The sequence below is a fragment of the Callorhinchus milii genome, unplaced genomic scaffold, assembly GCF_018977255.1.
Source record: "Callorhinchus milii isolate IMCB2004 unplaced genomic scaffold, IMCB_Cmil_1.0 Scaffold31, whole genome shotgun sequence".
Lineage (NCBI taxonomy): Eukaryota > Metazoa > Chordata > Chondrichthyes > Chimaeriformes > Callorhinchidae > Callorhinchus > Callorhinchus milii.
Genome location: NW_024704772.1, coordinates 1,422,964 through 1,448,531, shown reverse-complemented (window position 1 = coordinate 1,448,531; position 25,568 = coordinate 1,422,964). Strand labels below are relative to the sequence as shown.

At 53.4% G+C, this 25,568-nt stretch overlaps 1 protein-coding gene across 1 annotated transcript; it reads left to right on the top strand.

Annotated features, from left to right (window-relative positions):
- Positions 1 to 826: 826 nt before the first annotated feature.
- On the top strand, positions 827 to 24,747 carry LOC103189532 (serine/threonine-protein phosphatase 6 regulatory subunit 3). The gene is made up of 22 exons (XM_042345074.1): positions 827 to 1,051; positions 9,925 to 10,157; positions 12,025 to 12,211; positions 12,694 to 12,831; positions 13,136 to 13,201; positions 14,093 to 14,205; positions 15,673 to 15,789; positions 16,134 to 16,299; positions 17,088 to 17,240; positions 17,445 to 17,600; positions 18,046 to 18,110; positions 18,425 to 18,540; positions 19,027 to 19,112; positions 19,741 to 19,830; positions 20,001 to 20,098; positions 20,432 to 20,489; positions 21,282 to 21,415; positions 22,126 to 22,244; positions 22,640 to 22,805; positions 23,128 to 23,240; positions 24,010 to 24,223; positions 24,594 to 24,747. The coding sequence occupies exons 2-22, from the start codon at positions 9,931 to 9,933 to the stop codon at positions 24,643 to 24,645; spliced, it is 2,634 nt and encodes an 877-aa protein (XP_042201008.1). The 5' UTR covers positions 827 to 1,051; positions 9,925 to 9,930; the 3' UTR covers positions 24,646 to 24,747.
- Positions 24,748 to 25,568: the final 821 nt, after the last annotated feature.

The window sequence follows — 25,568 nt, the reverse complement described above, 5'->3', positions numbered from 1 at the left end:
ATAACAACCCCCCCCAATAACAACCCCCCCCCAATAACAACCCCCCCCCAATAATAACACCCCCCCAATAACAACCCCCCCAATAACAACCCCCCCAATAACCCCCCCCAATAACAACCCCCCCCCAATAACAACACCCCCCCCCCATAACAACCCCCCCCAATAACAACCCCCCCCAATAACAACACCCCCCTCCCCTTTGAGTCAGACTCTGGCACTGAGTGACACACACGTTGCCCCTTTATGTAAAGGGGGAGGAGTTTTGTTTTCTTGCCAACGAGGTGAGTAGTGGGCGGAGTCGGGGCAGGATGGCCCTCCCCACCCCCCCCCCTCCCCCTCGCTTCGCATCAGCGCGGTGCGCTGTGGGACGTCGGAGGACCGCTCGGCGGCCATGTTGACGAGGGACGGAGCAGGAGGCGGCGGCGGCGGCGGGCGGTAAACGGCGGACACCGAGCCCCGGGGAGAGAGAGAGAGAGAGAGCGCGCGCGCGCGAGAGTGACACACACACAGCGACACCGGCCGCCATTACCGCGTCCCCTCTCCCTTCCTCGTCGACGTTTTTTTCCCCCCCCTTCCCCCCCCTCCCCCACCGCCACCCCCTCAACGCGCGCGTAAAACCCTTTTTTTTTTCGCGGCGGCGGCGGGAAATAGACCGTTGTCTCCCCCCCCCACCCCTTAATTTTTTTCCCCCCGCGGGTGAGGTGAGGGGTGAGAAAAAAACACCCCCCCCCCCACCCCCCCTCATCGCGAGGCCTAGCGGGGTCTGGCTCATCCCCGGACTTTCCTGGAGCCAGTGGCCGGGGGGAGGAGGGGAGTTACTGCTGAGGGAGGGGGTGGTGGTGGTGGGGGGGGGACCTGTGTGAGGGACTGAAGGCGCCCAATGCAGACTCTCCTCGGCCACCGGTTGCCTTTCGCATTTTCACCCCCGTCTCCATCCGGCGGCGAAGGTTCGGCTTCTCCTCCTCCTCCATCATCGCCGCCGCCGCCGCCATCATCATCATCGTCATTCATCATCAGGCAGTGGATTGCTCAGTGGCCTTTGAATTGAAAAGTAAGTAAAGTCGCTCAGGTCGGCAGCCTCTTCCTGTTACTCTTTGCCCCCCTCAGCCCCTCACCGCACAACCACCACCACCCACTCCCCTCCCCCCCCACAGCGGAATAATTTGGCCCTCCCCCCTTCGCGTGCGGTGGCGGAGGGGGCGGGAGGGAGGGAGGGGGGGTGGGGGGAACGGACGGCATCGCCGGGCGCAGTCGCCCGCGCGGGCGGAACGCGCGCCGTCGGTTCGCTTGCATCCCGCGAAGCGCCTTTGAGAAGCCGCGGCCGCGCGAGAAAGGCGCTGCGGCGAAGGCGAGGGTTGTTGTTCTTGTCGTCGTCGTCGTCGCCGTTGGTTGAGGACGCGGGGGCGGGGGCGGCGAGGTCCGGGTGGGGGGGGTGGGTGGAGGGGTATGTGTGTGTGGCGGGGAAAAAAAGGCATCGCTGTGTGCATTTGTCCGCCGTGTTTTGCCCACAAGTGAGGCTTCTTCAGGGAGGGAGGGAGAGAATGGAGTGCTTCCCAGTCACACCATCACCCTTCGGCCCGTCTGAGATCTCGGTCCAACCGTCCCATTTCCCGTCCCCACCATATCACAGCACCGAGCTGCTTTTTAAATGAGCGCCAGGGTCCTGGGCCCCTTCCTGGGAACCCTGTTCCAAGTCAGTGTTTCGCCTCACAAAATACACAGTCACTCCCAACTTTACAGTAGAATCTGTGAAGCGCTTTCAGACGTCTCAACGACGCGATAGGGCGCTGTATCAGTTGCAAGAGTTATTATTATATTTGTATTTTAAAGTCTTCCCACTTCCCGCACCCACGCTTCGCTGAGCTCTGGCTCTCTATTTATTTGTGTTGCTAAAAAAAAATGCACTTGCTTTTAGACTTCTCAAGGCCCATCTGTTTCGCCCGCCCCCAAAACCCCTCAAGTATCTGCAAGTGGGTGTTTGCCTGCCAAAATACCCAGTCACCGTAATTTTACACAGCAGTCAATCCCAGAGATATCCTCATGATGTAAAACGACAACAAGGAATGGGGTTCCCAAGGGGGTGGGTGGGGACAAGACGACCGTAGTGTTGGCCGGGTACTTGCGATGTCACAGCCTGTCCTCACTGCAAAGCTGATCAGCAGCAGGAACCAACTCACCCCCCCATAACCCAGGGTACTGAGCCCACTTATAGCTGTCTTCGATCAGCTAACTCACTCACCAAGGACAGGGTTCGAACCTGAGATTCTTTTGACTCCAGAGCGTTGTGCTGCACCATTGAGCTTCTCCCCATAAAACCATCAGGGAAACTGGAAATACAATGAATCATATGGGAAACTGACTGATTGCCCGCTCTCCCTGGCTGTATCCCAGGGAGAGCGGACAATGCAAGCGAGTTTCGAAACGATAACCTGTTTTGTGTCAGTGTTTGTCAAACAAACACAACTAAAGCTGTCACCAAGTCAGCTGAACCAAGGCGGTCGCTTCTGCGATCAGGTGCCCTCGAATGTGATGCAAAGAGTACTGTCAGGCACAGAAGGTATGTCCGAACCCTGTCCTTGGTGAGTGAGTCTGGTCTGGGGGTCGCTGTGTACATTGAGTGGACTCTTGTTCTCCACACCCCCCCCACCCCATCACCTCTTATGACACCCGACAACCCGAACCCTGAGAACAAGTGAGAGTCAGTCAGCAGACTGTTGGGGAATGGGGAAGAGACATAGCGGCCAAGCCTGATAAAGCTTGCCTGATTTTTCCTCTCCACACCCCTACCCCCACCCCCCCAGCCCAGAGGGTAACTGAGGCCAGTGGCTAACGTAGCCAGTCAACGCTACGCATTCTGAGATGCTGCCTCGCATGAGGGGCACTATGTAAATGCAAGTTGTTGTTGATCAGTGCCCTCCCTGGCGTGTATGGCTCTGCCACTCCCTTGATAAACTCTCCCATCAGGATTATGTGACGCTAGATACTTTAAATATTTTATATCGATAAGAGGCATTGCCGTAAGTTTGTTGAGTCACTTATTGGAGAAAGAAATGTTCAAGGTTTATTGGAAACAATTCTTAATGATAAGAGTGTCTTTGAGTGTGGCAGGTCCGTGGTGGGTGGGTGTGTGTGTGTGGGTGGGTGTGATGCTGCAAGGTTGCATGTAACCAGGAAATAAGCCTGAGATGAGGCCTGAACACTTGTGCATTGGTTTAAGTAGCTCAGAGAATGTTCATACCTAACCGCTGTGCTTTAGGAGAGCAGAGGGGAAAGTGGGATTGTATGGTTAAGCTCCTTCGGTCGTCCTCCTGACGTGGTAGACGCTTTGTAAACTTGTATTGTGGTCTGGACAGCAGAGGAAGAGAGCCGTGGTCCGTTTGCAGGAGGAGGGGACTTTTGAGGCTTAATTTTGCAGGCCCGCTTGTGTGACACTGCCTTGCCTGAAATTCCCCCTAGTCTTAGCCTAGAAGGCCAGCTTGGGGCAGAATTGTGGAAAGTTAGCCTTGATTTGAAAGCCGTTTTTCCGCGAGGTTAAAAAGATTTCGATGGGGAATTTCGATGGGGGAGGGCGCGAGTGTACATTTCAACAGCTGAGTTTCAATCTTGCCCTCGCCTGATGTGTCATCTCTGGAGGAGAGAGATCAGGAGGAGTGGGAACCCTGACAGATTCTCTTCCCCGCTTTGCTAAGGGACATGTGGCTCGATTGGAGCCCCAGCCCAGGGTGGGCTCAGCTCACAGCACAGAGAGCTAGCTGTGCAGTCTTAACGTCGAGCTGACTTTATTCCGTTGTGACATTACGTCAGGAAGCAGACTGTTGATATTCAAAACGCATCAGGAAACACTGCAATTTCCTTTTATTGCGTGGTTAGCAATCGTCCTGTTACACTGAATCCAGCAGCGTGGGGGTGGGGGCTGCTCATACAAACCTAATGCACGGCGGTTTCTTCTCTCGTACCCTATTTTCCTGGCTATGAAATCCTCCGGCTTTGCGAAGCACGGCAATCTAGCTACGACCTCCTGTAACTGGAGTGCCGCTGTTGGTTGTTGAGGAGGGCCTGTCTTTTTGGGTGGGCAGGGTGGTGGTGGTGGGGTGGGGGTGGTAAATAGAGGAAATGTAAGCCTGTTTTGTAGGCGGGTGGGGTTAGGAGCTAAAGAGAGGAAGAGCTGTAATCGGAAAGTAAATAGGAAGTGAATGAGGCAGCACACGCTGTCCGTGGGGGTGAGAGGGCAGCCTTGACTGGTCACTGCCTCCAGCTGGCTGGCTTGTCGAAAAATCTCCACCTTTGGTCTGCTTTTTACCCTCTTCCTTCCCCTCTGCCAGCTGATTCCATTCTGTGCCAAGTCCACCTGCTCAGGAACAGGAAGGAGTCAGCCCTGGACGCCAGCATTTTAATCTAGCTTATTGGCAATGCGTGTGGGTGAACGAACATGCCTTAAAAATAACAACTACTTGTATTTTTGTAAGGCCCTTCAGGCGGGTAGCATCTTGGAGCGATTGCATTAAAACTTGCGCTCCAAAGCGTCGGCTGATCCTGTGCTGAAGGGAAGCTTTGGTATATCTTCTGTGCAGGTTGAAGGCAACAACTTGCATTACCGTTACCCCTCACTCAGAGTAGTGCCTCAGAGCGCTTGCCAGTGGCAGAGAACGACGCCTGGGCCGGGGGGAGGGGGAGGGGGGTGGGGAGATGACCGCCTGAGAAGATTTTCAGGGGCCATCTGAAAATGGGGAAGGATGGGGACAAGGTGGAGGGGATTGAGGGAGAGTTAAGTTAAGGCTCAGTGATTGGGGTGAGGGGATTGTATTAGAACCCTAGAAATTTACAGCACAGAGGAAGTCCATTCGGCCCATCGTATCCGCTGGTTATTTTAAGAACAATCCTTTCAGTCCCATCAACCTGCTCATATACCCCTATAGTTAACTCCTTTTTATCTAGATCTCTCATGTCTTTCTTCTCTGTTGAAATGATCCTTGCATTAGATACAAGCCCCTATGATGTTGAATTATGACTAAGCCCTTCTGTGAAGTGTAGTGACTGTGGTCTAGGAGCAGCTTGAGGCCTGGACAATGGATTGAGTGGTTGTGGGTGGATGGGTGGGGGGGGGGAGCGGTTATAAACGGTGCCTCGGGGGAAGGCACTCGCGTCCTCTCTTTACCTGTTCCCATTGAGTCGCTGGCCTGAGCTGCTGCTTGTTTGACGAAGCATCACAGGAATGTACCGTAGTAACTCTGCTATCACGCAGCTTGACGTGTGCAGTGTAATCTAGAATGGAGCATTCCTGCCATGGTTCGTTCGTTGGTTGGTGGCAGGCAGCCAAACTGATAGCTCATGTGCTCTGTGGCCTCTCAGAGGTTTCCCCCTCATGGGAGAAGGAAGAACTTGCGCTTCCATAGCACCTTCTCAGGTCCAAACATGCCCAAAGCACTCGCAGGCAACTGCTGTCAAGTGTAGTGACTGTTGTAAGGCAACCATTTGCACAAGGCAAGGCCCCCACAAACTCACTCCCCCATTGTCACTATGGGATCTCTAATGTCCGCCCGAACAGGCAGAGCTGGAACCTCGAATTAACATTGCAAGCAATAAACGGCTTCCCCTTCTCCCCCCACACCGCCCCACCCGGTTAATACGTCGGAGTATCGGCCAAGATTGGGCGGTCAAAGTGCTGAGATAATGTTGATAATAATACTAATAATCTTTCCCTTTGATACAGCGCCTTGTCACGTGCTTCACAGCTTCACTGTAAAGTGGAATGACTGTGTATTTTGCGGGCGAAACTCAGCAGAGAGGGCCAGAGCTCACCACAGTCCGAGTGCTGGCTTGCTTCCTTCCCGTCACAAAGCATCTCAGCCTTGCCCTGTGCTCTCGTTATCCTGCTTTCTTTTTTTCTCACTCTCTCTCTCACTCTCTCTCTCTCTCTCACTCTCTCTCACTCTCTCTCTCTCTCTCTCTCGCCTAATTCGCTGTTCAGTGACAATATAGTGGTTCCTGTTTTAGATTGACGGTGTGTGCTGGGTCAGTTGGCGAGTTTGCTCGCTGAGTTCAGCTCTCGGCAGCGGCAGCTGAGCAGCTTTAACATTGGGTTGTTTTGACGTTAAACAAGTCTTTTTTTTTTTACGATGTAAAAAAACACGACACGCCACGCCGGGCCGGGCCGGGCTCAGCAGATTCTTCCCATCTACAGGAGAAGCGAGCGCGCCCGCGTGCGTGTGCCTTTGGGTCTGACCGTACATAAAGCACCATTTAAGGTAACTGCACAGTAAGAGCCTGTGTTCGGGCGGAGGGCTGAATGGCTTTGTGCTTAAAGCCATCTTCGAGCCATGGGTGCCACCAGCTTGTCACCTTGGCTCACTTATCCCTCTGGGTCAGAAGTAGAGCCCTGTAGCGTAGTGGTTAGAGCGCTCACCTCGCAAGCGAGAGGAACCGCGTTCGATTTCCGGGCTGGACGGGGCCAGACCTTACTCCACACACATGCCTCGGTTTACCTAGCGGTAAGTCGGTTATTATTCGATTGGCGCATCTTCAAAAAAATAATAATAATAATTTGGTCATTCAGTCCACCGATTTTGTTTGAGGGACTTTGCTGTGCACAAAATCTACAGTCAATCCTCTTCACAGCATATTCTGCGAAGCGCTTTGAGACGTCTCAAAGATGTGATAAGGCGCATCACATGCAAGGATTATTATTATTGTTATAAGGAGGTCGGTTCAAGGCCTGTTTCTCGCGCTGTTCTTCAGATGAAACCTTAAATAATAATAATATAATAATAATAATCCTTGCATTTGACATAGCGCTTTTTACATCTTCCCGACGTCTCAAAGCGCTTCAAAGAATGTACTGTAAAGTGAATTGACTGTATATTTGTGGGTGGAAAGCGGCAGCCAATTGCGCACAGCAGCGTCCCCACAAACAGTCGTGCATTGAAGTGACCAGTTTTATTATTTTTTTCTTGAGGGATTATTATCACTCGTGTGGAGTAAGGAAACTTGCCCTAAATCCAGGTCTTGTCCGCCAGATGAAGAAATGCCACTGCTCTGTTAGCAACGAGAAGGCATCGTCTCACCCACCAGTGTCCTGGCCAACAAGACACCAGATAAATGAGCTGTTCACTTAATGCCTGTGTGTGTGCAGATTGGCTGCCTTGTTTGACTAACCAACACACACCGAAGGTGTTCTGAAGCGTTCCCCAATAGTGAAAGCCTTCAGAAAATGGAGGGAAGAGGGAAAGTATTCGAGTGAGCACACTCGAGTAAAAAATAAATCCTGCCCCTTAACGGGGGATTCACAAGGTTGCCGGAGTAGGAAGGAGAGCTGTAAATAACTGGGGCACTTTCCGAGTAGGTCGACCGGATTGCACACTGCAGTCGTGAAGCCCTCCCTTTTGCTTTCTGATCTGCTTGGAAATGGGACAGGAGGCACTTTCTCTCTCGCGCTCTCTCTCTCTCTCTAAACACTGCTCTCCTCCGTCTCTGTCCTTGATGTTAACCAGGGCTCCAGCCTCTCAGCGCTGTTGCTTGCTTCTAACCCTCCGCATATTCCACCGCAGTTTTCTATTAATGTCTCTTGCTTTTCATACAGGCGCTATATATAGTGCGAGAGTCAAACTGTCAGACACCTCTTAAAGCTTCCAGGCTCCCCTGTTTGTGGGACATTACTTACCCAAATTGGCCGCCCTGTTTGCCTCCAAATTTACACTTAAATCAAATCTCTGTGAAGTGCTTTGTGATAATGATTATGACAATCCTTCCACCTCATCACGTCGTTGAGAAGTGTCAAAGTGCTTTATAGGATACGCTGCAAAGTGGATTGACTGTATATTTTCTGGGAGAAACGCGGCAGTAATGTTCCCACAAACAGCCGTGGGTTGTGGGAGCGGATTTGTTTTTGTCAATGTATTTAAGAGAAAACTTGATACGTACAACAACAGCAGCAACAACAGCTTGCATTTATATATAGCGCACTTCACGTGGGGTAGTGTTAGATGGTTTGACAGTCTCGCCTGTGTATCAAATGCTCGGATTTTATATATCTGGTGAACGCACACTATGAGTAGAACACTGGTTAATGTCTTGCCCACCCCTGGGAAGAGAGAGGACAATTTTAGCACTCTCTGTACTGCACTGGCCGAGATTGAGGACCTAAACTAAACACAGATGTAATGTACAGCACGCAGAGCAGGGAATCAATGCCTCTGTGTGGATGAGGGGAGCGAGAGAGAGCGTTTGGTACCACTGATTTGCCCTCAGTAGACTTGCCTGCATCTCCGTGGCTTAGTCAAGCATAACGACACCTTGCAAGTTGCCGCATAAACTAATAATAATCCTTCCTTTGGATATAGCGCCTTACCACTTCGTTGGGACTTCTTAAAGCCCTTCATAGGGTAATACTATAAAGTGGATTGACTGTATTTTGTGGGCCATTTGAGCACAGCAGTGTCCCACAAACAGTCGTGGATTGAATAACCACATTTTTTTTTGGGGTGGGGGGAAGGACTATTACCAATCGACTGACAACTGGGTTCCTACTTGCTGGGTAAACAGGCGTGTGTGTGAAGTAAGGAAACTTGGCCAATGTTTCGCCCTGCCCAGGAATCGAAGCCGGGTCTTCCCACTTGCGAGACGAGCGCGCTAACCACTGCGCTATAGGATTCCACAAACTGGTCACGGGAGAGAGAGAGAGAGAGGGAGAGAGTGAAACTCCCTGAATAGGGTTACTGAACAGTTTGATGAAATCTCAGTGTAACGCCTCCGACTATGTAGCACTCCTCCCCTCTCCTCACAATACCCACCCCCACGGTATCAGTCCTGGCTGTGAACTCACAAAGTCCTACCGTGGGGCTTTCCTTCCCCCCCCCCCCCCCTCTCATGTGGACATTAAATGAGTGCAGAGTCAGGCTGGGCCGCAGTGTCTCAGGGCAGGGTCTCGGAGCACGTCACACGGCTTGCGGTTTGGTCGGAGGTGGGAGGGGTGTGGGTCGGGAGGCTTTGTCTCCCGAGTTTGTAACGACCTTTGACAATCTGGGAATACGTGGCTGTCATTTGCGATCGCACGTTCAGTCCACGTCCCACTGCCCCTTCCCTCCGGCTCCCTCGGAAAACGTGTCAGCTTCTTCGGTGAATGACGAAGAAACTTGTTTTTTTTTGGCCGAGTAGCGGTGGCGTGGGTGGGTGGGTGGGTGGGATGGAGGGTGGGTAAGAGCGTTCCGTGAAAAAAGAAACATAAGTCGCTGTGTGGCTGGACCCACGTGATCCTAAAACCTGTCGCAATGCCGAGCTTGAGCTAAACGTCAACCTTTACCCCCTGTTGCTTACACAGCTCCACACAGTGAGCGTCCCACCCTCGATCTCACTGGTAGTCCAGCGCCTTTCTCCGCGCTGGCACGTCCCGTGGCTCAGGACAATTAAACAATAGTAATCCTTGCATTTGATCCTTATCACGTCGTTGAGACATCTCAAAGCGCTTCACAGGATACACTTTAGGGGGTATTGACTGCCAATTGCGCACAGCAGCGTCCCCACAAACATCGAGCGACCAAATTATTTTTTGAAGGGATTATTATCTGCAGATAAGGGATAAGGGATCCGTCAATCGACTATCAGCCAGGTTCCTACTTACTGCTAGATAAACAGAGCCGTATGGAGTGAGGAAACATGCCCAACATTTTGCCCTGCCCAGGAATTGAACCTGTCACTCGCTCTCGAGGCGATTACTCTAACCATTGAGCTACAGGACTCCACAGATGTCAGTTCACTTGGGGACCACTTTGATAATAATCCTGGCATCTGATCCAGCACCTTATCACGTCTCTTCGAGGCGTCTCAAAGCGCTTCACGGCATATGCTGCAAAGTGCAGTGACTCTGTGTTTTGTGGGCGAAACGCTACGTACCCAGATCACTGAGCTGTGCTCGTTGCCCTTTTTCCACAGCGCATCATGTTTTGGAAGTTCGACCTCCACACCACGTCGCACATCGACACGCTGCTGGAGCGGGAGGACGTGACGCTCTTCGAGCTGATGGAGGAGGAGGACATCTTGCAGGAGTGCAAGGCTAACAACCGCAAGCTCGTGGAGTTCCTCACCCGGCCTCACAACATGGAGGCCCTGGTCACCTGCATCACCCAGGAGCCGTCCGAAGACATGGACGAGAAAGTCCGCTACAAGTAAGGGGGTGGTGGGGGGGGGGCGAGGACGGGATGCAGGGCAGTGTTGGATAGAGAACTCTGTAGCTACTAACTGACCGGTGGATTGTGGCTTACTCACTCCCCCACTCACTCATTCACACCCACTCGCTCACTGCTTCACTCTCTCTCACTCACTCATTCACTCTGTTTCTCTCCCTAACTCACTCTCTTTCTCTCCCTCCCTTTCGCTCACTCGCTCTTTCCCTCCCTTACTCCTGGAGAGCAGATTAGCGAGCGCCAAGGCTTTGGGTTCCCAGCCCTCAGTGTGTTGGGGTAACTGCTGCGGTTTAACCAGCTAAAACCACACACACACAAAAAAAAATAATAATAATTTGGTCACTCAAAATCCACCATCTGTCTTCATAGCTGGAGTCATAACCAGATGTGTGTGTGGTCTCGGCTGACGCAAGCTTTATGGTGGGGGGGGTGGGGTGAGGGTTGGGGGAGAGGAGGGGTGCTCATAGGAACATAGGAACTGGAGTAGGCCATTCAGCCCCTTGAACCTGTTCCGCCAATTACTTCTGCTTTTGTTCTGGACACTGCAGCTCCTGCAGGCTCTGGGTGTGAGTTGTGGTGACACTCAGGTGCAGGACGTCACTGTGTGGGGGCGGGTAGTGGTGAGTTGCACTCTGGGTTCAGCGTCTGCAAATAAACCCAATATCCTGTGAGTTTCCATCTTATTAGTCCTGTAGCTCAGTGGTTAGAGCACTCGCCTCACAAGCGAGAGGACCCGGGTTTTGCTTCCCGGCAGAGCGAAACGTTGGTCAAGTTTCCTTACTCCGCACCCCTCTATTTACCCAGCAGTAAGTAGGGAACCAGTTGTTAGTCTGGATCACTTTTCCGGGAGCAATAAACCCTTCCAAAAAATAAATAGATAATCACAATTTGGTCACTCACTCAACCTACGACTGTTGGTGGGACACCGCTGTGCGCAATTGCCGGCTGCCTTTTGCCTATAACATATACGGTCAATTCACTTTACAGTGTATTCTGTGAGGAGCGTACTGTTTCCCAAGCCTGAGCTGTTCATGACCAGTGGTGTCGTTGCTCGTCGCACATGCCAGGAGGTGCTTTGTTATGCATTGGATGGGTAGTATGGGTGGGAGAGAAGCCATTTATTCTCCAGTTGCTATTAAGCTAACGGGGGTCAATTGATTGTGAAATGGGACTGATCGATCCCTACTTGAACTCAGGCAGCGACAGCTGCGGATTAACACAGGCCGTGCCGGCCAGCGCAGTGAGAGGAGGAAATTCCGAGCTTGGATAAAGTCGTGGCTCCGTGTTCTACTTTGGGCCCTTGAGCGCACAGTGCAGTCTGACATGACACCACACTGACAGCAGTGCTGGGAGGGGAGTGTGTGCGTATGTGTGTGGAGGGGGGAGAGAGAGAGCTCTGGATTATCAGGGGCATCGTCCTTCGATCCGGGTATTAAACCAAGCTCCCATCTGTGTCTCGTTCAGGCAGACGTTTAAGATCCCGTCAATGAGAAACAGAAGGGAGTTTCTCTTTCTCTCTATCCCTCTTCTGTATCCATCAGATAATAATGAATAATAATGCGTGTATGTGCCTAAACATGCACGTAATAATATTAATCCTTGCGTTTGATGTAGCGCCTTATAACGGCTCAAAGCGCTTCACAGGATTTACTGTAAAGTGGAGTGATTGTGTATTTTGTGGTACTTCACTTCATGGCTGTTTGAGGGATGGGGTCGGAGTGCGAACTGCTTTGAAAAGTCACTTTGAGGCGTTACAGCATCGACAGGGTTGAATCAAATGCGAGGCTAATTGTTGCTTAACAAAGGGCTTTGAGAGAGGGTGTGTGACACCCGAGGTGCTGTGTTTCAGGTACCCCAATATATCCTGTGAGATCCTGACGGCGGATGTGATGCATGTAAACGACGCTCTGGGTGAGGACGAGGGCCTATTGAGCCGTCTCTACGGCTTTCTGCAGAATGACAGCACACTTAACCCTCTGCTGGCCAGCTTCTTCAGTAAAGTCATGGGTATCCTCATCAATAGGAAGAGTGAACAGGTAAGTCACCTTGCCTTTCCTCCTCATCCCATCCTCCTTATTTTTAGTTCCGCAAGGTGGCACGAGTCATAACGGCTGTGAGAGACAACCACAAGTATATCACCTTGTCGTGTGGGTGGGAGAGTTAAACTTGTGGCTGGAGGTTGTGCAGTTAGAAATATAGAAACAGGAGTAGGCCACCGAGATCCTCGAGCCTGTTCCGCCCTTCTATAAGAGTACGGCTGATCAGTACCTCAACCTCAATTACCCACCTTTGCCCTGTGACCCTTAAGACCCTGACCTAACAAACGTGGGGGAGTTGGAGCAAGTTCAGTGATATAAAGCCTGGCTCACGCTCCACCTCTGGGTCAGAAGGTGATGGATTTGTTAGTGAAGTGCCTTGGGACATCCTCCCGATGTGCAAGGCGCTGTGTAAACGTGAATCTGTATTGTGTACTATTTCGTGAATGTGTTTTGAATTTGACTTTGCTTGCGTTCGGCAGATAGTGGATTTTTTACGAAAGAAGGACGATTTTGTAGCCTTGCTGTTGAAACACATAGGAACCTCAGCCATTATGGACCTTTTGCTGCGTCTCCTCACCTGTGTAGAGCAGCCCCAACTCAGGCAGGACGTGTTGAATGTAAGTCCTTTCCATTCTTTCGGGTGAGATGTGCCTCTGCTCCCATCTCCCTCCCTCCCTCTCTCCCTCCCTCTCTCTCTATCTTTCTCTCACTCTCTCCGTCCCTCCGCCTCTCTCTCTCCTCCCTCCCCTGCGTCCCTCCGCCTCTCTCTCCCTCTCTGTCGCTCTCTCCATCCCCCACCCACCCCGGCCCTCTCTGTCTATACACTTCCCTTGTTCTGTCCGCACATTTAAAGCCAAGGAACAAGCCGTTTGAGTTGTTCCACTCTGCCCTAACTCTCCCTCTGGCTTGTGTTTCCATCAGTGGCTAAACGAAGAGAAAATCATCCAGAGACTCATCGAGATGATCCGAAGCTCCAGAGACGAAGACGTGAGTAAACTGGCCTCGCCCTCCCGCCGTGTTCCTCAGACGTCACACTCCGTCTCGCGCTGAGCTGGACAAGGGACTGTTCCCGAGCGCGTAGGAAACGGCTTCAAAGGCCTGACAGGGTTAGGCGGGCCCTGGGAGGCTGGGGCAACCTCTGATCTGTTGCCAGTGGCCTGAGATCCAGAGGATCAAAGGTTCAATGTGGATCATCACTTCTTCAGACAGTGTCTATTTTATATATCAAAAGAGGATTTTGGAACTGGCTTGGGTGTGAGTGTGCACCATTCCCCGGTCCTTCTTCCCTCTTCACCTCCAGCCTCCCCACCTTACCCGCTCCGAGACGCTGCCCCGAGTGGAGGGCGCCACATAAATGCAGAGTGGCTGATGTTGAACGTGCTTCCGGTTATCTAGTAAGATTTCGAGCTTCGTGTCAGGAGTTTGTGCTCACAGTCCAGGCTGCGGCTCCACTGCAGTGCTGGTGGGCGAGAGGAGAGAGCTGGAGGTGCCGTCCTTCGGGTGAGACGTTAAACCTTGCTCCCCCGTCAACCCTGTTCAGTTGGATGTTAAAAATTCCTCCCCCCCCCCCTCCCCCCAATCCACAGGCACTGTTGGAAAAGAGAAGAGTTTCTCTCTCCCGGTGTCCTGACCAACAATCAGATAAAATTGTTCCTGGCCTGTTTGTGGGGACATTGCTGTTTGCAAAGTGCCCACAAAACAGTCACTACACTTTACAGTACGTCAGGTGAAGTGCATTTAGACGTTCTCCGACGTGTGAGGCGATGTACCAAACTTGAGGGTTATTATGTTGAACCTAAGTGTAACCTGGTGATGTTTTCTTCTCCCTGTGATCTCTCTCTCTCTCTCCCCCTCCCTCCCTCCCTCCCGCGTGTGCAGCAACACTCGAATGCTTCGCAGTCGCTGTGTGACATTATCCGGCTGAGCCGTGAACAGATGATTCAGATCCAGGACAGCCCTGAGCCAGACCAGCTGTTGGCCACACTGGAGAAGTAAGTGGCTTTGAGCGTTGGCGAAGGGCAGGAGCCTCGCGGATGAAATAGTCTCCCCTCACTTGAGCCCTTTAACTCCAGTGTTAGAGCAAGGCTCTGACCCGCTGACCCCATAACAACCTGCCCGCTCCCTCCGCTCAGCAGGCTCTGACCTGCTCACAGTAGGATCACAGATACACCAGGTTGCTTTCGAAGTGTAGTGACCGGTCTGTAGCAAACACGCACGGCAGCAACAGTGTCGAGATGAATGGACAGGTACATAGGAACAGGATGAAGCCATTCAGCCCCTCGAGCCTGTTCTGCCATTTCGTTAGATCGTGGGCTGATTTTTCGCCTCGTAGCGACCTGTTTGTGGGGCCTCGCTGCGCGCAAAATGGCGGCCACCTTTGCTGAGCAAAAAAAACAGTCACGTGCATTTAGAGTAACTAACTAAGAAGCACTTTGATGTGAAGGCTGTGATATCAAAGCCATTGTTTTTCTGTCACTCTCTGTCAGCGCATCCTGGGACTTCTGCGCTCTCTCTCTCTCTCTTTCCGCCTTCCTCCCAAAGCACCGAGTGCCCGTTTAGCCCAACTCCGGGTTGTGTGTGTTGGAATCTGCTTGAGCACTCCCAGTCTCTCCCTCTCTGCTGATCCGCAACAATCAATTCCTCTCCTATCTGCACTTATGGGCGATTTACAGCTGGTAATCTGATCAGCTCACAAAGCTCTCTCTCTCTCTCTCTCTCTTGCTCAGTAGACGTGGGAGTCCCAGGCTGCCATATTGCTGCATTGCACAATTATTCTGAATGAATAATTCAAATGGTCACATCGAGAAGTGGACAACTCCCCTCCCCTGGGTTAATCGCGCTCGAGCTGTCCCGCTCTGCTCCCTGTCCGTGAGCAAAACGGGGACAGGAGGAGGCCATTCAGCCCACACCGAGCCTGTTCCCTGTAGATTTATTTTTACTCCCAGTGCCCTTTCGCCTTACCCTCTTAATACAAAATCCTGCAAAGCACTTTGAGACGTCCTCCTGATGCCAAAAACGTTTGCATCAAATTTCTGGTTTACTATTTGAACTCACTTTTTACATCCTCTTCCCCCCACCCCCCCCCCCCCCCTCCCCCGGGCTCCACAAGCTGACTTTGCGTGCGCTATTCTGTCCCCAATTCATGATCGAGTCGGGCACTGGTTGGATATTGGATGACCCAGTGTTTTTCGGGGGGTCAGCCAGGTGACCGGCATGTACGGAAACCCATCACCCCATCTGTCAGACACTCGGCTAACACCCCCCCCCCCCCACAAATTCTCTCACCATTCTCTGCATTCTCTAACCCAGTTTCCACCCGCGCGCTCTCTCTCTCTCTCGCTCGCTCCCTCCCTCTCCCTCTCTTTCCCCCCCCCCACCCCATTCTCTCTCTCTCTCTCTCTCCCTCCCCCTCTCTCTCCTCCCTGACAGTCTCTCACCGTCCTCTCTCTCTCTTTCAGACAGGAGACCATTGAGCAGCTGCTCAGTAACATGTTTGAGGACGGGGAGAGAGACGAGTCTGTTATTGTCAACGGGATCCAGGTGTTACTGACTCTGCTGGAGACCCGTCGACCCCGGTAAGTAACCCCCAACCCTCCTCAAGTACCCCTCCCTCGAGCAGTGGAGCCATGGTGGTGGGAGGGGGAGAGAGATGATGTCGCTGTGTTTGACATTCTCCCGGTAGTGTGGTCTTAAGAACTTGTCTCTCTGAGTGCATAATGTGCCTCGATTGCAGACTCCTGCTGTCTTCACTCGCCCTGCCTTCACTTAGAACTCCTCATTGCTGGTCTCTGTAACCCAATCACTCTCTGAATAAACTGAGATGGAGTGGGGGGTGTGTGGGGAGAGTTCAGTGTTGCAGCCAATCTTTTTTTGCGTGTTCTCCTCCTGATTGATTGCTTGTTCCTTGCCCCTGACGCAGTTCTGACCTGGGTGGAATGGGTGGGCTGTTTTGTAACCTGGATGGCCAGCTGGACCTGTGCACTCCTGGGTTAGACCACGCCTGCAGCCAAGTCAGCACGGGGACCCTCCAGGCCATCAAATCCCGGCTTCAGGATTTCCACCAGCTCCTGCTTGAACCACCAAAGGTAAGGCCAAACCCTAAAAAACCCTTTCTGGTGTAACGTTGATTTTAGACTTTAGTGAAGAGGTGGTTGTAGTGGAGAGGATGTTTATCATAGGATAACAGAGCCTGGGAGTGAGTGACTAGCTGGAATCTTAATCCAGAAGTTCAAAAGGGTTATAAGTGGAGCAGGATGGACCCACTGGCGGCCTGTGGGCCTTGTGCGTGTGTGCGTGTATATATACATTAATGTGGGAGTGAGTTACAGATTGGATTGTGCTGGTGAGGTGTGTTTGGTTGGTAAACATTGCCAGGAGAGGTTCCAAGACTGAGCTAGGACTTGGTGGTCAGGCATTCAACCTCTCTGCCCACCCCCCCCACACTCTGGAACTCTACCCCGCAATTCCTCCGCCCCCCCCCTCTCTTGCCTCCTTCAAGTCCCGTCTAAAGACCTTCCTCTTCGGACGCCCTTCCAACCCCACCGCCGCTCTGCCCTCCACCCCTCCTTGATCCCAACTCCCAGCTCTGGGCCAAAAATCCCTGATGACCCAGCGCCCCGGGGATGTCTTTCCGACCCGAAGGGCGCTGGCTGTACAAGTGTAAGTTGTTGTTGTTGTAGGTTTGGTGTTTGTTCTACGCTCTCTCGGGTTTTGTGCTGTGCGTGTTGTGGGCAGAACCATGCCGGACACTATTGCTGCCGTGTAGAGCAGTCGTGAGCGAGGCAGGACACCGCGAATTAAGTGTGATGTACGTTTGCTGCCCCTGACTCTTCCGTCCCAAACACTCACTTCGCTCCTTGTGGCTTTCCTCCAGAAAAGTAAGATCGTGACAACCTGGGGGTTCCTGGACCCTCCTCTGGGCAACACACGCGTTCACGTGGTCAAGCTGGTGACCAGCATGTTACAGGTTAACAACAGCGAGGTCAATCAGGAGCTGATGCAGTTAAACACGCTGGACACGCTGCTGGTGAGTGTGAGCTGGACCTAATAATAATAATACTCCTGCTAATTCTTCCATCTGATACAGCGCCTTATCGTGCCTTCGAGACGTCTCAAAGCGCTTCACAGAATATACCGTAAAGCGAATTGGCTGTATACTTTGAGGGGGACACGCGGCAGCCGATAGCGCACAGCAGCGTCCCCGCAAACAGCCGTGTGTCTGTCTCGCCAGGATCTGTACTTCAAGTACGTGTGGAACAACTTCCTGCACTTACAAGTGGAGCTGTGTATCGGCACGGCCCTGGGAAACCCTCCGATTGAGGAGTCCGCAGAGACCCCGGCGGAGAACAACGCCGAGACCGTCCGGGAAAACCCCCTCATCAAACACGTATGTGAGCGCTTTGCCCAGCGATCCTCTCTCCCCCCCACCCCCCCCCCACACACACACACACACACACACGCGCGCACGCCACCCGCTCCCTGTACACGTCACCCGTTGAAACATCTCGAAGCGCCTCACGGGATTCCCTCTCTCGCTCTCTCGTGTCTCGGTGCACGTGGCAAACGCAGCAGCGGCCGACTTGTGTGTAGCAGCAGGAGCAGCAAGAACGTAACGCCCTACGCGAAGGGCAGAGTCTCTGAGCGCTTAACATTGGCCGAGCCTGACACCGAGCCAGGCCTGGGGGTGGAGGGAGGAGGTGACCATAAGCATGGAAGAGGAAGGAGAGGAGAGAATGAGCTTTGCTGCTCACGTTAACACCCAACACCGCAGAGGGAAATAAATATTGGCTTTAGATTAACTGTTCCCCGTCTCTCTCTTTTTCTCCCGTCAGCTGTTTCAGAAGTGCCAGTTGATCCACAGGGTGGTGTCAGCGTGGGAGGAGAACGACAAAGAGCAGTAAGTACGGTCGAGGGGCGGCTCAAGCGGGCCGGGATATTCTTAAGGATTCCCCCAGGCTCGGGTCAGTCACTCGCCAGCAACCGAGCGTATCAAGAGAAAACCCGGGGGGAAAAGAAACAACTGGTAGTTTACTGAAGAAAACCGGAAGTCTACAGAGAAAAACGCTCGCCAGGAGCAACTCGGGAGTTGCGTCCGGTCGCTCACTTTAGGAAGGCCGGCAAGGCCACGGAGGGTGCGGGGCTGTGGGAAGGGATGTCGGGGGGGGGGGGGGCTGACCAAGCCTGATCTCGAGCCCGTCTCCTCTCCCGCAGGCTGGAGGGCGGCCGGAGGAAAGGCTACATGGGCCACCTGACCAGGATAGCGAACGCCATGGTCCAGAACTCAGAAAACGGCCCAAACCACAGCCTCATCGCCCAGTTAATCAAAGGTAAGGAACGGCTCAATGCAGTGTCTTGTCTGTCGTGTCCTGTGGTGTCACTGACACAACCCCCACTCCGCCCCATTTCTCCCAAAGCCCTATTCTCCCACCCCCCCAACACTCAGCCCCACCCCACCCGATGCAGTCTCCCTCATCGCCTGTATCCTCAAATCCAGTGTCACCACACCCTCTCTTTTTACATTTCTTCTCCCCCATTTCTCTCTCTTTTTGGACTCCTTCTGACCTTCCCTCACTCCAGTGCCTCCTTCCTTCCCTCCTCTTCCAACCGACAGGTCTTCAAACCCAAGTTTAGTCTCGCCTCACCGCCTGCTCCCGATTCATCGGGGCCTCACTCTCCATCTCTCTCTGCCTCAGTCTCTCAATGGCTCTCTCCCCGACTCTCTCCTAGTCTTATCAGTGTATCTCCTGGTCTCGCGGCTCCTCTCTCCGTCTCCTGCGCCAGCTCAGTGTCTCTGCTTTACCCACTGCTTTCAGAGCTGCCTGACGAGGCCCGGGAACGATGGGACAAGTTCGTGTTGGGGTCGCTGTCGGACACCAATAAGAAGAACACGGTGGATCTGGTGAGTTTCTGGATTGGATTAGGTTGCGTGCGGGTCTGTGCGATCGATCGCAGTGACGTGTCCGTGCTTTACCCACTCCCCGGGGTGGGGGAGGGAGGGAGGTGGGGGCAGGGAACAGAACCAGCCTGCTTTGGGTCATAAGAACATCAGAATTTGCTGGCGATAAAAAGACCAAGGTCCATCCAGTTTGCATTCCACCATCGTGGCACTCGCTTGACGTGTCGTGTCCCAAACTACATACTGAATCCCCCAGATATTATTTTCTAGCAGGAATCTAACTCATTTGTTCTTGCAACAAATTACACTTTCTGCTTCCACCGTCCTATCCCCCGCACCCCCCTCCCTCCGCCCCGTCCCACTATCAGCAGTCGAGCTTTTAGCCGCTCTCTGGAGCTCCATCCCACTGTCCCTCCCAACTCTCTCGCTCAGGAGCATGACTGGAGCGTGGTTTCCGAGCGGGTGATTGTTAAGGCCGGTAGAGTCGGTGGGTGGGTGTGTCGGTGGGTTGAGAGGATTTTGTCAGAGCCGTGTCCCCCGACCCTCTCTCTCTCTCTCTCTCTCTCTGGCTAAGCCTGAGGGGACCTACTCAGCACTGAATGCTCTCCCCTGTCACCCTGTCTGTTCTCAGGTGAACATGAGGAACCTGCACTCCTCCAGCGATGACGACGATAACGATTTGAAGGAGTTCAGCTTCCCACAGGAGGCCGTTCTGCAGCAGGTGAGGAGTGGGTGGAACTCTGGAACGCTCTCCCTCCGCCTTGCCCCTCTCTCTCCCTCCTTCCTTGTCGTTCTCTCTGACCTTGTGCTCCTCCACTGTCGGGCGCTCTGGGAGGCTATCCTGCGTGAGGGGCGCTGTGTAAATGCAAGTTGTTTCTCCCCCCCCCCCAGGCCTTCTCTGACTATCAGATTCAACAGATGACATCCTCTTTCATCGACCAGTTTGGCTTCAACGACGAGGAGTTTGCCGAGCAGGAGGAGAGTGTGAAGTGAGTGTTTTAACGGGAGGAGAGCAGGGTTTGGGGGTGCGGGCGGGCGGGGTGGGAGGGCACAGCACGGAGACGGAGCAGATATCTCCCCCAGAGAAGGGGCGGTTGAGGGAGGAAAATCTTTTCAAGTTAGCGAGGAGGGTGCAGGGAGCATCGAGTCATACTGAGTACGGTATCGCACTTAAGGTGCTTCACTCCACGAGTTTAACAGCCAGGACAGCGATTTCCTGTGAAGCGCTTTGAGGTGTTTTGACAGTGTAAACATTGGATGCAATGCTGGGGTTATTGACTCCCTCTTTATCTCTTCCTCTCTCTCTCTCTCCCCGTTCACAGTTCCGCCTTTGAGAGAGCGGCTAACATCAGTTTTGTGTTCGATGCCAACAGTGACGGAGTGAGTATTTGTGTCGTGTCCTGTTCTTGACAGCCAATTCCACTCACTCGGTACTGTGTGTTCAGTGACCAGCGAATTCCTGGACCCGCAGAGAGAATAAAACCCTCCCTCCTCCCTGCCCTAAACCCTGCCCTATCCAGTGAGGAAGTTTGGGCTTCGAACCATAAAGCCACAGAAATTTGGAGTTACCATTCTTCTTCAGATAAACAGACCCTAATCCTACACACACACCCCCCACCTAATCCCGTGCTCTCTTCCCCTTCTCTCCCTCTAATACAGTCCTTCCCATGTGGGCATGTGACGTGTCTGTGCTTTTGTTCCTTGTTTTTTCGCCCTTTTTGCTTGCTTTTAATGATAATGGCTTTATGGTTCAAAGACTCTTGTTTTCATACTCTCCAAAGGGTTTACTGCTCAGCTCCCTAGTGGGCTACACCTCCTTGCGGGGAGGGAATGGTAATGCCTTATTCGCGGTAGTTTGGTTCCTGAGCCACACGGGACCACAGTACTCTAGAGCACTGCTGCTGACAGCGCCGCAAAGCCTGGCTCATCGGCCAGACCTGGACGGGCAGACCAGTCACTCAGCTCCCGTTAGCCCTGCAAACCAAAGCCCAGCGTGGTCCCAGCTGGACAAGCAGAGAGTGCTCGCAACGGTAAACTATGTGGGTTTAGCTGGTTAGACTCCAGCAGTTACCCCCCCAAACGCACGCTCTGGGCTTCCCCCAAGCCTTGGCTCTTGCCAAGCTGCGCCTAATCCTCTCCGGCTGGTAATGCTTTACTGTTGGCTTCTTTCAGCCCAACACAAACCTCTTTGAGGAATGTTGGAAGGAGAAAATCCGGCAGTTCAATGATGAGGAAGGTTCCGATGAGGAGGACGTGTGGCAGGAGAAGGAGCTTCGCTTTGCCACTAACGCCCCTCGCACGCCCAGGTCAGTGTGTATGCGCCTGTGTGTGCGCGAGGGATGGTGTCTCGTTACACAGCATTGATACCAATCATTCACAGAAAGCAATTAAGTTATTGTTTCACCACAAGGTTAAGACAGTGACCCTCCTGGAGCTCTTTCATATGAAATCTCGTGACACCTCGAATAGGAACTTTTTTTTCCACTGCGTGGCGAACAAGGATATTGTTTTAGTCTCTCCGTCCTGCCTTACCCTTCAATCCCCCTCTCTCTCTCTCTCTCTCTCTCTCTCTCTCTCTCTCTCTCGTCTGATTTACTTCCCTCTTGAAAGCTACAATGGTCTCAATCTCCACCACCTTACTTTGGCAGAGGATTCCACACCCCCACCTGCTCTCTGGGTGAAAACATTCCCCCTGAACTCTCCTCGTCTCCCTTGGAGACCTACTTAGTCTGTAGTTTCACAGGACCTCCCCACGTGCCTATGCCTTAAGTCTTGAAAGTGAGCGCAGCTGAGTTATGGGGGAGGAGAGTGGAGAAGGGGGTGGGATCTTCACAGGAGGCACTGATACTATCTGATCTGAAAGACCTTCCTCTTCGACTCTTACGGTCACTGTCGAGCACTCCGGGACAGAGGAGCTGTGTAAATACCAAGTTGTAGTTGTTGTTGACCTGTCTGAGGCTCTCAGTGTGGGTCTCACTGCTCTGATCTCAGTGTGTGTGCGTGTGACGTGTTGCAGGAGTTCTGGGAGCACGGACAGTGAGGGGAGCAGGGACTCGGAGGAGGAGGAAGAAGAGGAGGGAACATTGAGGCCTGTTAAGCCCAGCGATGACAAGGTGGAGATGGAGCTGAATAAAGGTGAGTGCTCTGCCCTCCACCTCCCCCCCCAGCCCCCTGCCTCCATCTCCTGACCCCAACCCCCAGCTCAGGCGCGAATCCCCGACTGTCCAGCGCCTTGGGACATCCTCCTGACGTGTGAATGTCATCTGTCGTTGTTGTTGAAGTGAGGCAAATGGATCTGCAGTCAGACACGGCAACTCACCGACAGCGAAGCAGCCGGGATGAGGTTGGAGCCCGGATAAAAACTCCCTGCTCTCTTCCAAATAGCGTCTTATTAACGGGCTGACTCTGTGCTTCGGGGAAGGATTAATTGTGGGCACTTCCTGCGCTCCCTGTTGCCTACGCGTGAATGTATCTCTCAGCTCGCAAACGCTTTGTCTCGTCTTCTGTCTCCCCCCGTTCCCCCCGCCCAGAAACCGGCTGGACTGCCAACTTTGACAGCGTCCCAGCGTCGAAGGCAGCGAGTGGCCAGAGCGTGTCTGACGCTGGGCTGAGCGTGTGGGACAGCACGGATCCCCCCACCTCACCCCCGCCCATGGAGGGGTGGGCCGTGTTCGCCAGCTTTGCCTCCCAGGCCGGGTAAGCGAGAGGGTTCTGGTCCTGGTGCCTGCACCCGGGGCAGAGAAGTTGTTGTTCAATCCGTGTGACCGCAGAAGCTCAGTTTTAACCGGCACGAGTATTACACACACGTCCTTCCCACACACTTCCCTTCGCACCTTGACTCCTTCCCTATCTGTACGCAATTGGCCGCAAAATGCGCCGTCAATTCGCTTTACAGTGCATATCCTGTGCAGCGCTCGCACTTGGGAGACGTCTCGACGACGTGACAAGGCACCGTAGCAAATGCAGTGATTATAGTCTATGGTATATTACTGTTACTAACGCACGTTGTTTGCTGCAGCCCCTCTGGTCGCTTGCGCACAAACTCTCCGGTGTCCATGGAAACCAATTCCCCGTTGGAGGATGAACTACAGAGCAGCGGTGATGCACACAGCAAGCCAGCAGCGCAGGAAGGTGAGCGTGACCTCCCACACGCCTTGAACACCCATGAACACGCCTCGCGCTGTAAGACCTGTGATGTCTGGGTGAAGCGTCCGTCCAGTTTGAGATCAAAAAGGGCCAACTTCATAGCTGTGTTGTGATCTTAATGTCTCCGGCCCTCACTGATCTCCACTCCCACCATCAACGGCTGCGCTTTCAGCCACTGATCCCCGAAGCTTTGGAACTCCCTTCCCCAATCTCTCCGCTTCGCCCCCCCCACCACCTCCTCCTTCCCCTCTTTTAGATCACAACTGAAGACCTTCCTCTGACCGTGCTAACGGCTTGGCTTCGGGCTCCGCCACCGTTGAGCATTTCAAAACGCTGTGTAAATACAAGTCGTTGGTGGAGCCAATGCCTCCAAAGTGGAGTCCTGTAGCTCAGTAGTTAGAGCAAGCGAGAGACCCTGGGTTCGATTCCCGGTCGGGAGTAAATGTTGGGCAAGTTTCCTTACTCCACATACACGCCTCTGTTTACCTGGCAGTAAGTAGGAACATGGATGTGAGTCGATGGACGGATCGCTTTTCCGGGGATAATAGTTCCTTCGAAAGAAGATAATAATAATAAATTGGTCACTTCAATCCATGACTGTTTGTGGGATGCTGCTCGCGCCCACAAGATACACAGTCAATTCGCTTGACAGTGTGTCCTGTGAAGCGCTTTGAGACGTCTCGAAGACGTGATAAGACGCCGTATCAAATACAAGGACTGTTATTATTATTAAGTTCCTCTCTCCTGTGTGTAGGCTGTCCGGGGACCTTGGGTACGTTGACCAACCAACAGCAGGGTGACAAGAAGGCAGCGAGTGCCAACTCCGTGGGTAGGCCACCTCACACGGGCAAAGACCAGGCCATCGTGGGGACAGCAGGGGGCAGCTCAGTGCTCAACGGCTCCCCCCCAGAGCCTGCCCTCTCCTCCTCCTCCCCCGACAAACGTCCTGACACAAAAACATGCACAAAGTAGGTACTTTTAATAGCTCTTGGCAGTTGGGGGGGGGAGGGAGATGGCGGGGGTGCGTGGGGAGGGTGCGGAGGAAAAAGGAGTGTTACAGGGGAGTGAGGGCATTCGTATCTCACACAACTGGATTCACCTGCAGTGACCGTGTTGGTTGGATGGTGGGAGGGGGGGGTAGGGAGGATTGGTTAACCACACAAGGTTGAGATCAAATTGGCCATAGGGCCTACACACACACACACACACACACACACACACACATATACACACACGCACACACACACGTACACACACCCCCACACAGACAGAGAGAAACTATTTCCGAAGCTTTCTTGTGATGTTAAGCCTGACACCGTCTTGCCTTGTGTTGCGCAGTGAGGAAGGCCTCTCATCTACCTCGGAAGTTGGCCCACGACATCCAGTGTAAAGGAGGGCGGCGAGGCCCCCAAGACCGGACTCACAGCCCCCTCGGCCCCATCGGCAGACGCCACAAGGCAAGATCAGAGGTAAAAGTCGCGGGCAGCCAGCCTCGGACTCCTCACGCACACACAGCAATCCTTACACCTGATCCATAACCTTTTACGTTGGGAGGATGTCTCAAAGAAGGCGAAAGGCTTCCGCGCTCTACACCGCTCGGGGCTCGTTCCCTCTCTCCCCCACACCCCATCCCTATACCCCCACCACCTCCCCCCTCCCCTATACACCCCACCCCCTATACCCTCCCACCCCCTCCTACCCCCCACCCCCTCCCTATACCCCCCCACCCCCTCCCCTATACCCCACCCCCCCCCTCCCTACCCCCCACCCCCTCCGGGATGTCCCGGTGGTCGGGAATCCTCCCACTCAGCTCCTCTGCAACCAAGGCCCTCACTAACCAACGGGCGGTGGTGGTGGGGGGGAGGGGGTGGGGGAGGAGGGGGGGTGGGGGTGGGTCTCAAGATGGCTGGTGGGGGGGGGGGAGGGAGGGGTGGGGGTGGGTCTCAGATGGCTGGTGTTGGGGGGGGGGAGGGAGGGGTGGGGGGTGGTCTCAGATGGCTGGTGTGGGGTGGGGGGGAGGGAGGGGTGGGGGGTGGTCTCAGATGGCTGGTGTGGGGGGGGGGGTTGGGCTGATCGCTCTGTCGAAGGAGGCGATCCCTCTCCGGCCCATCAACACCACCGCACAGGACCACACACTCCCAGAGAGAGAGAGAGAGAGAGACGCCACTGTGCGCAATCGGCCGCCGCCTTCGCCCACAAATGTACAGTCAATTCACTTTCCAGTAAATTCTGTGAAGCGCTTTGGGACGTCGAGAAGACGTGAAAAGCTCTGTATCCAATGCGCGGATTGTTGTTGTTATTATTATTATTATT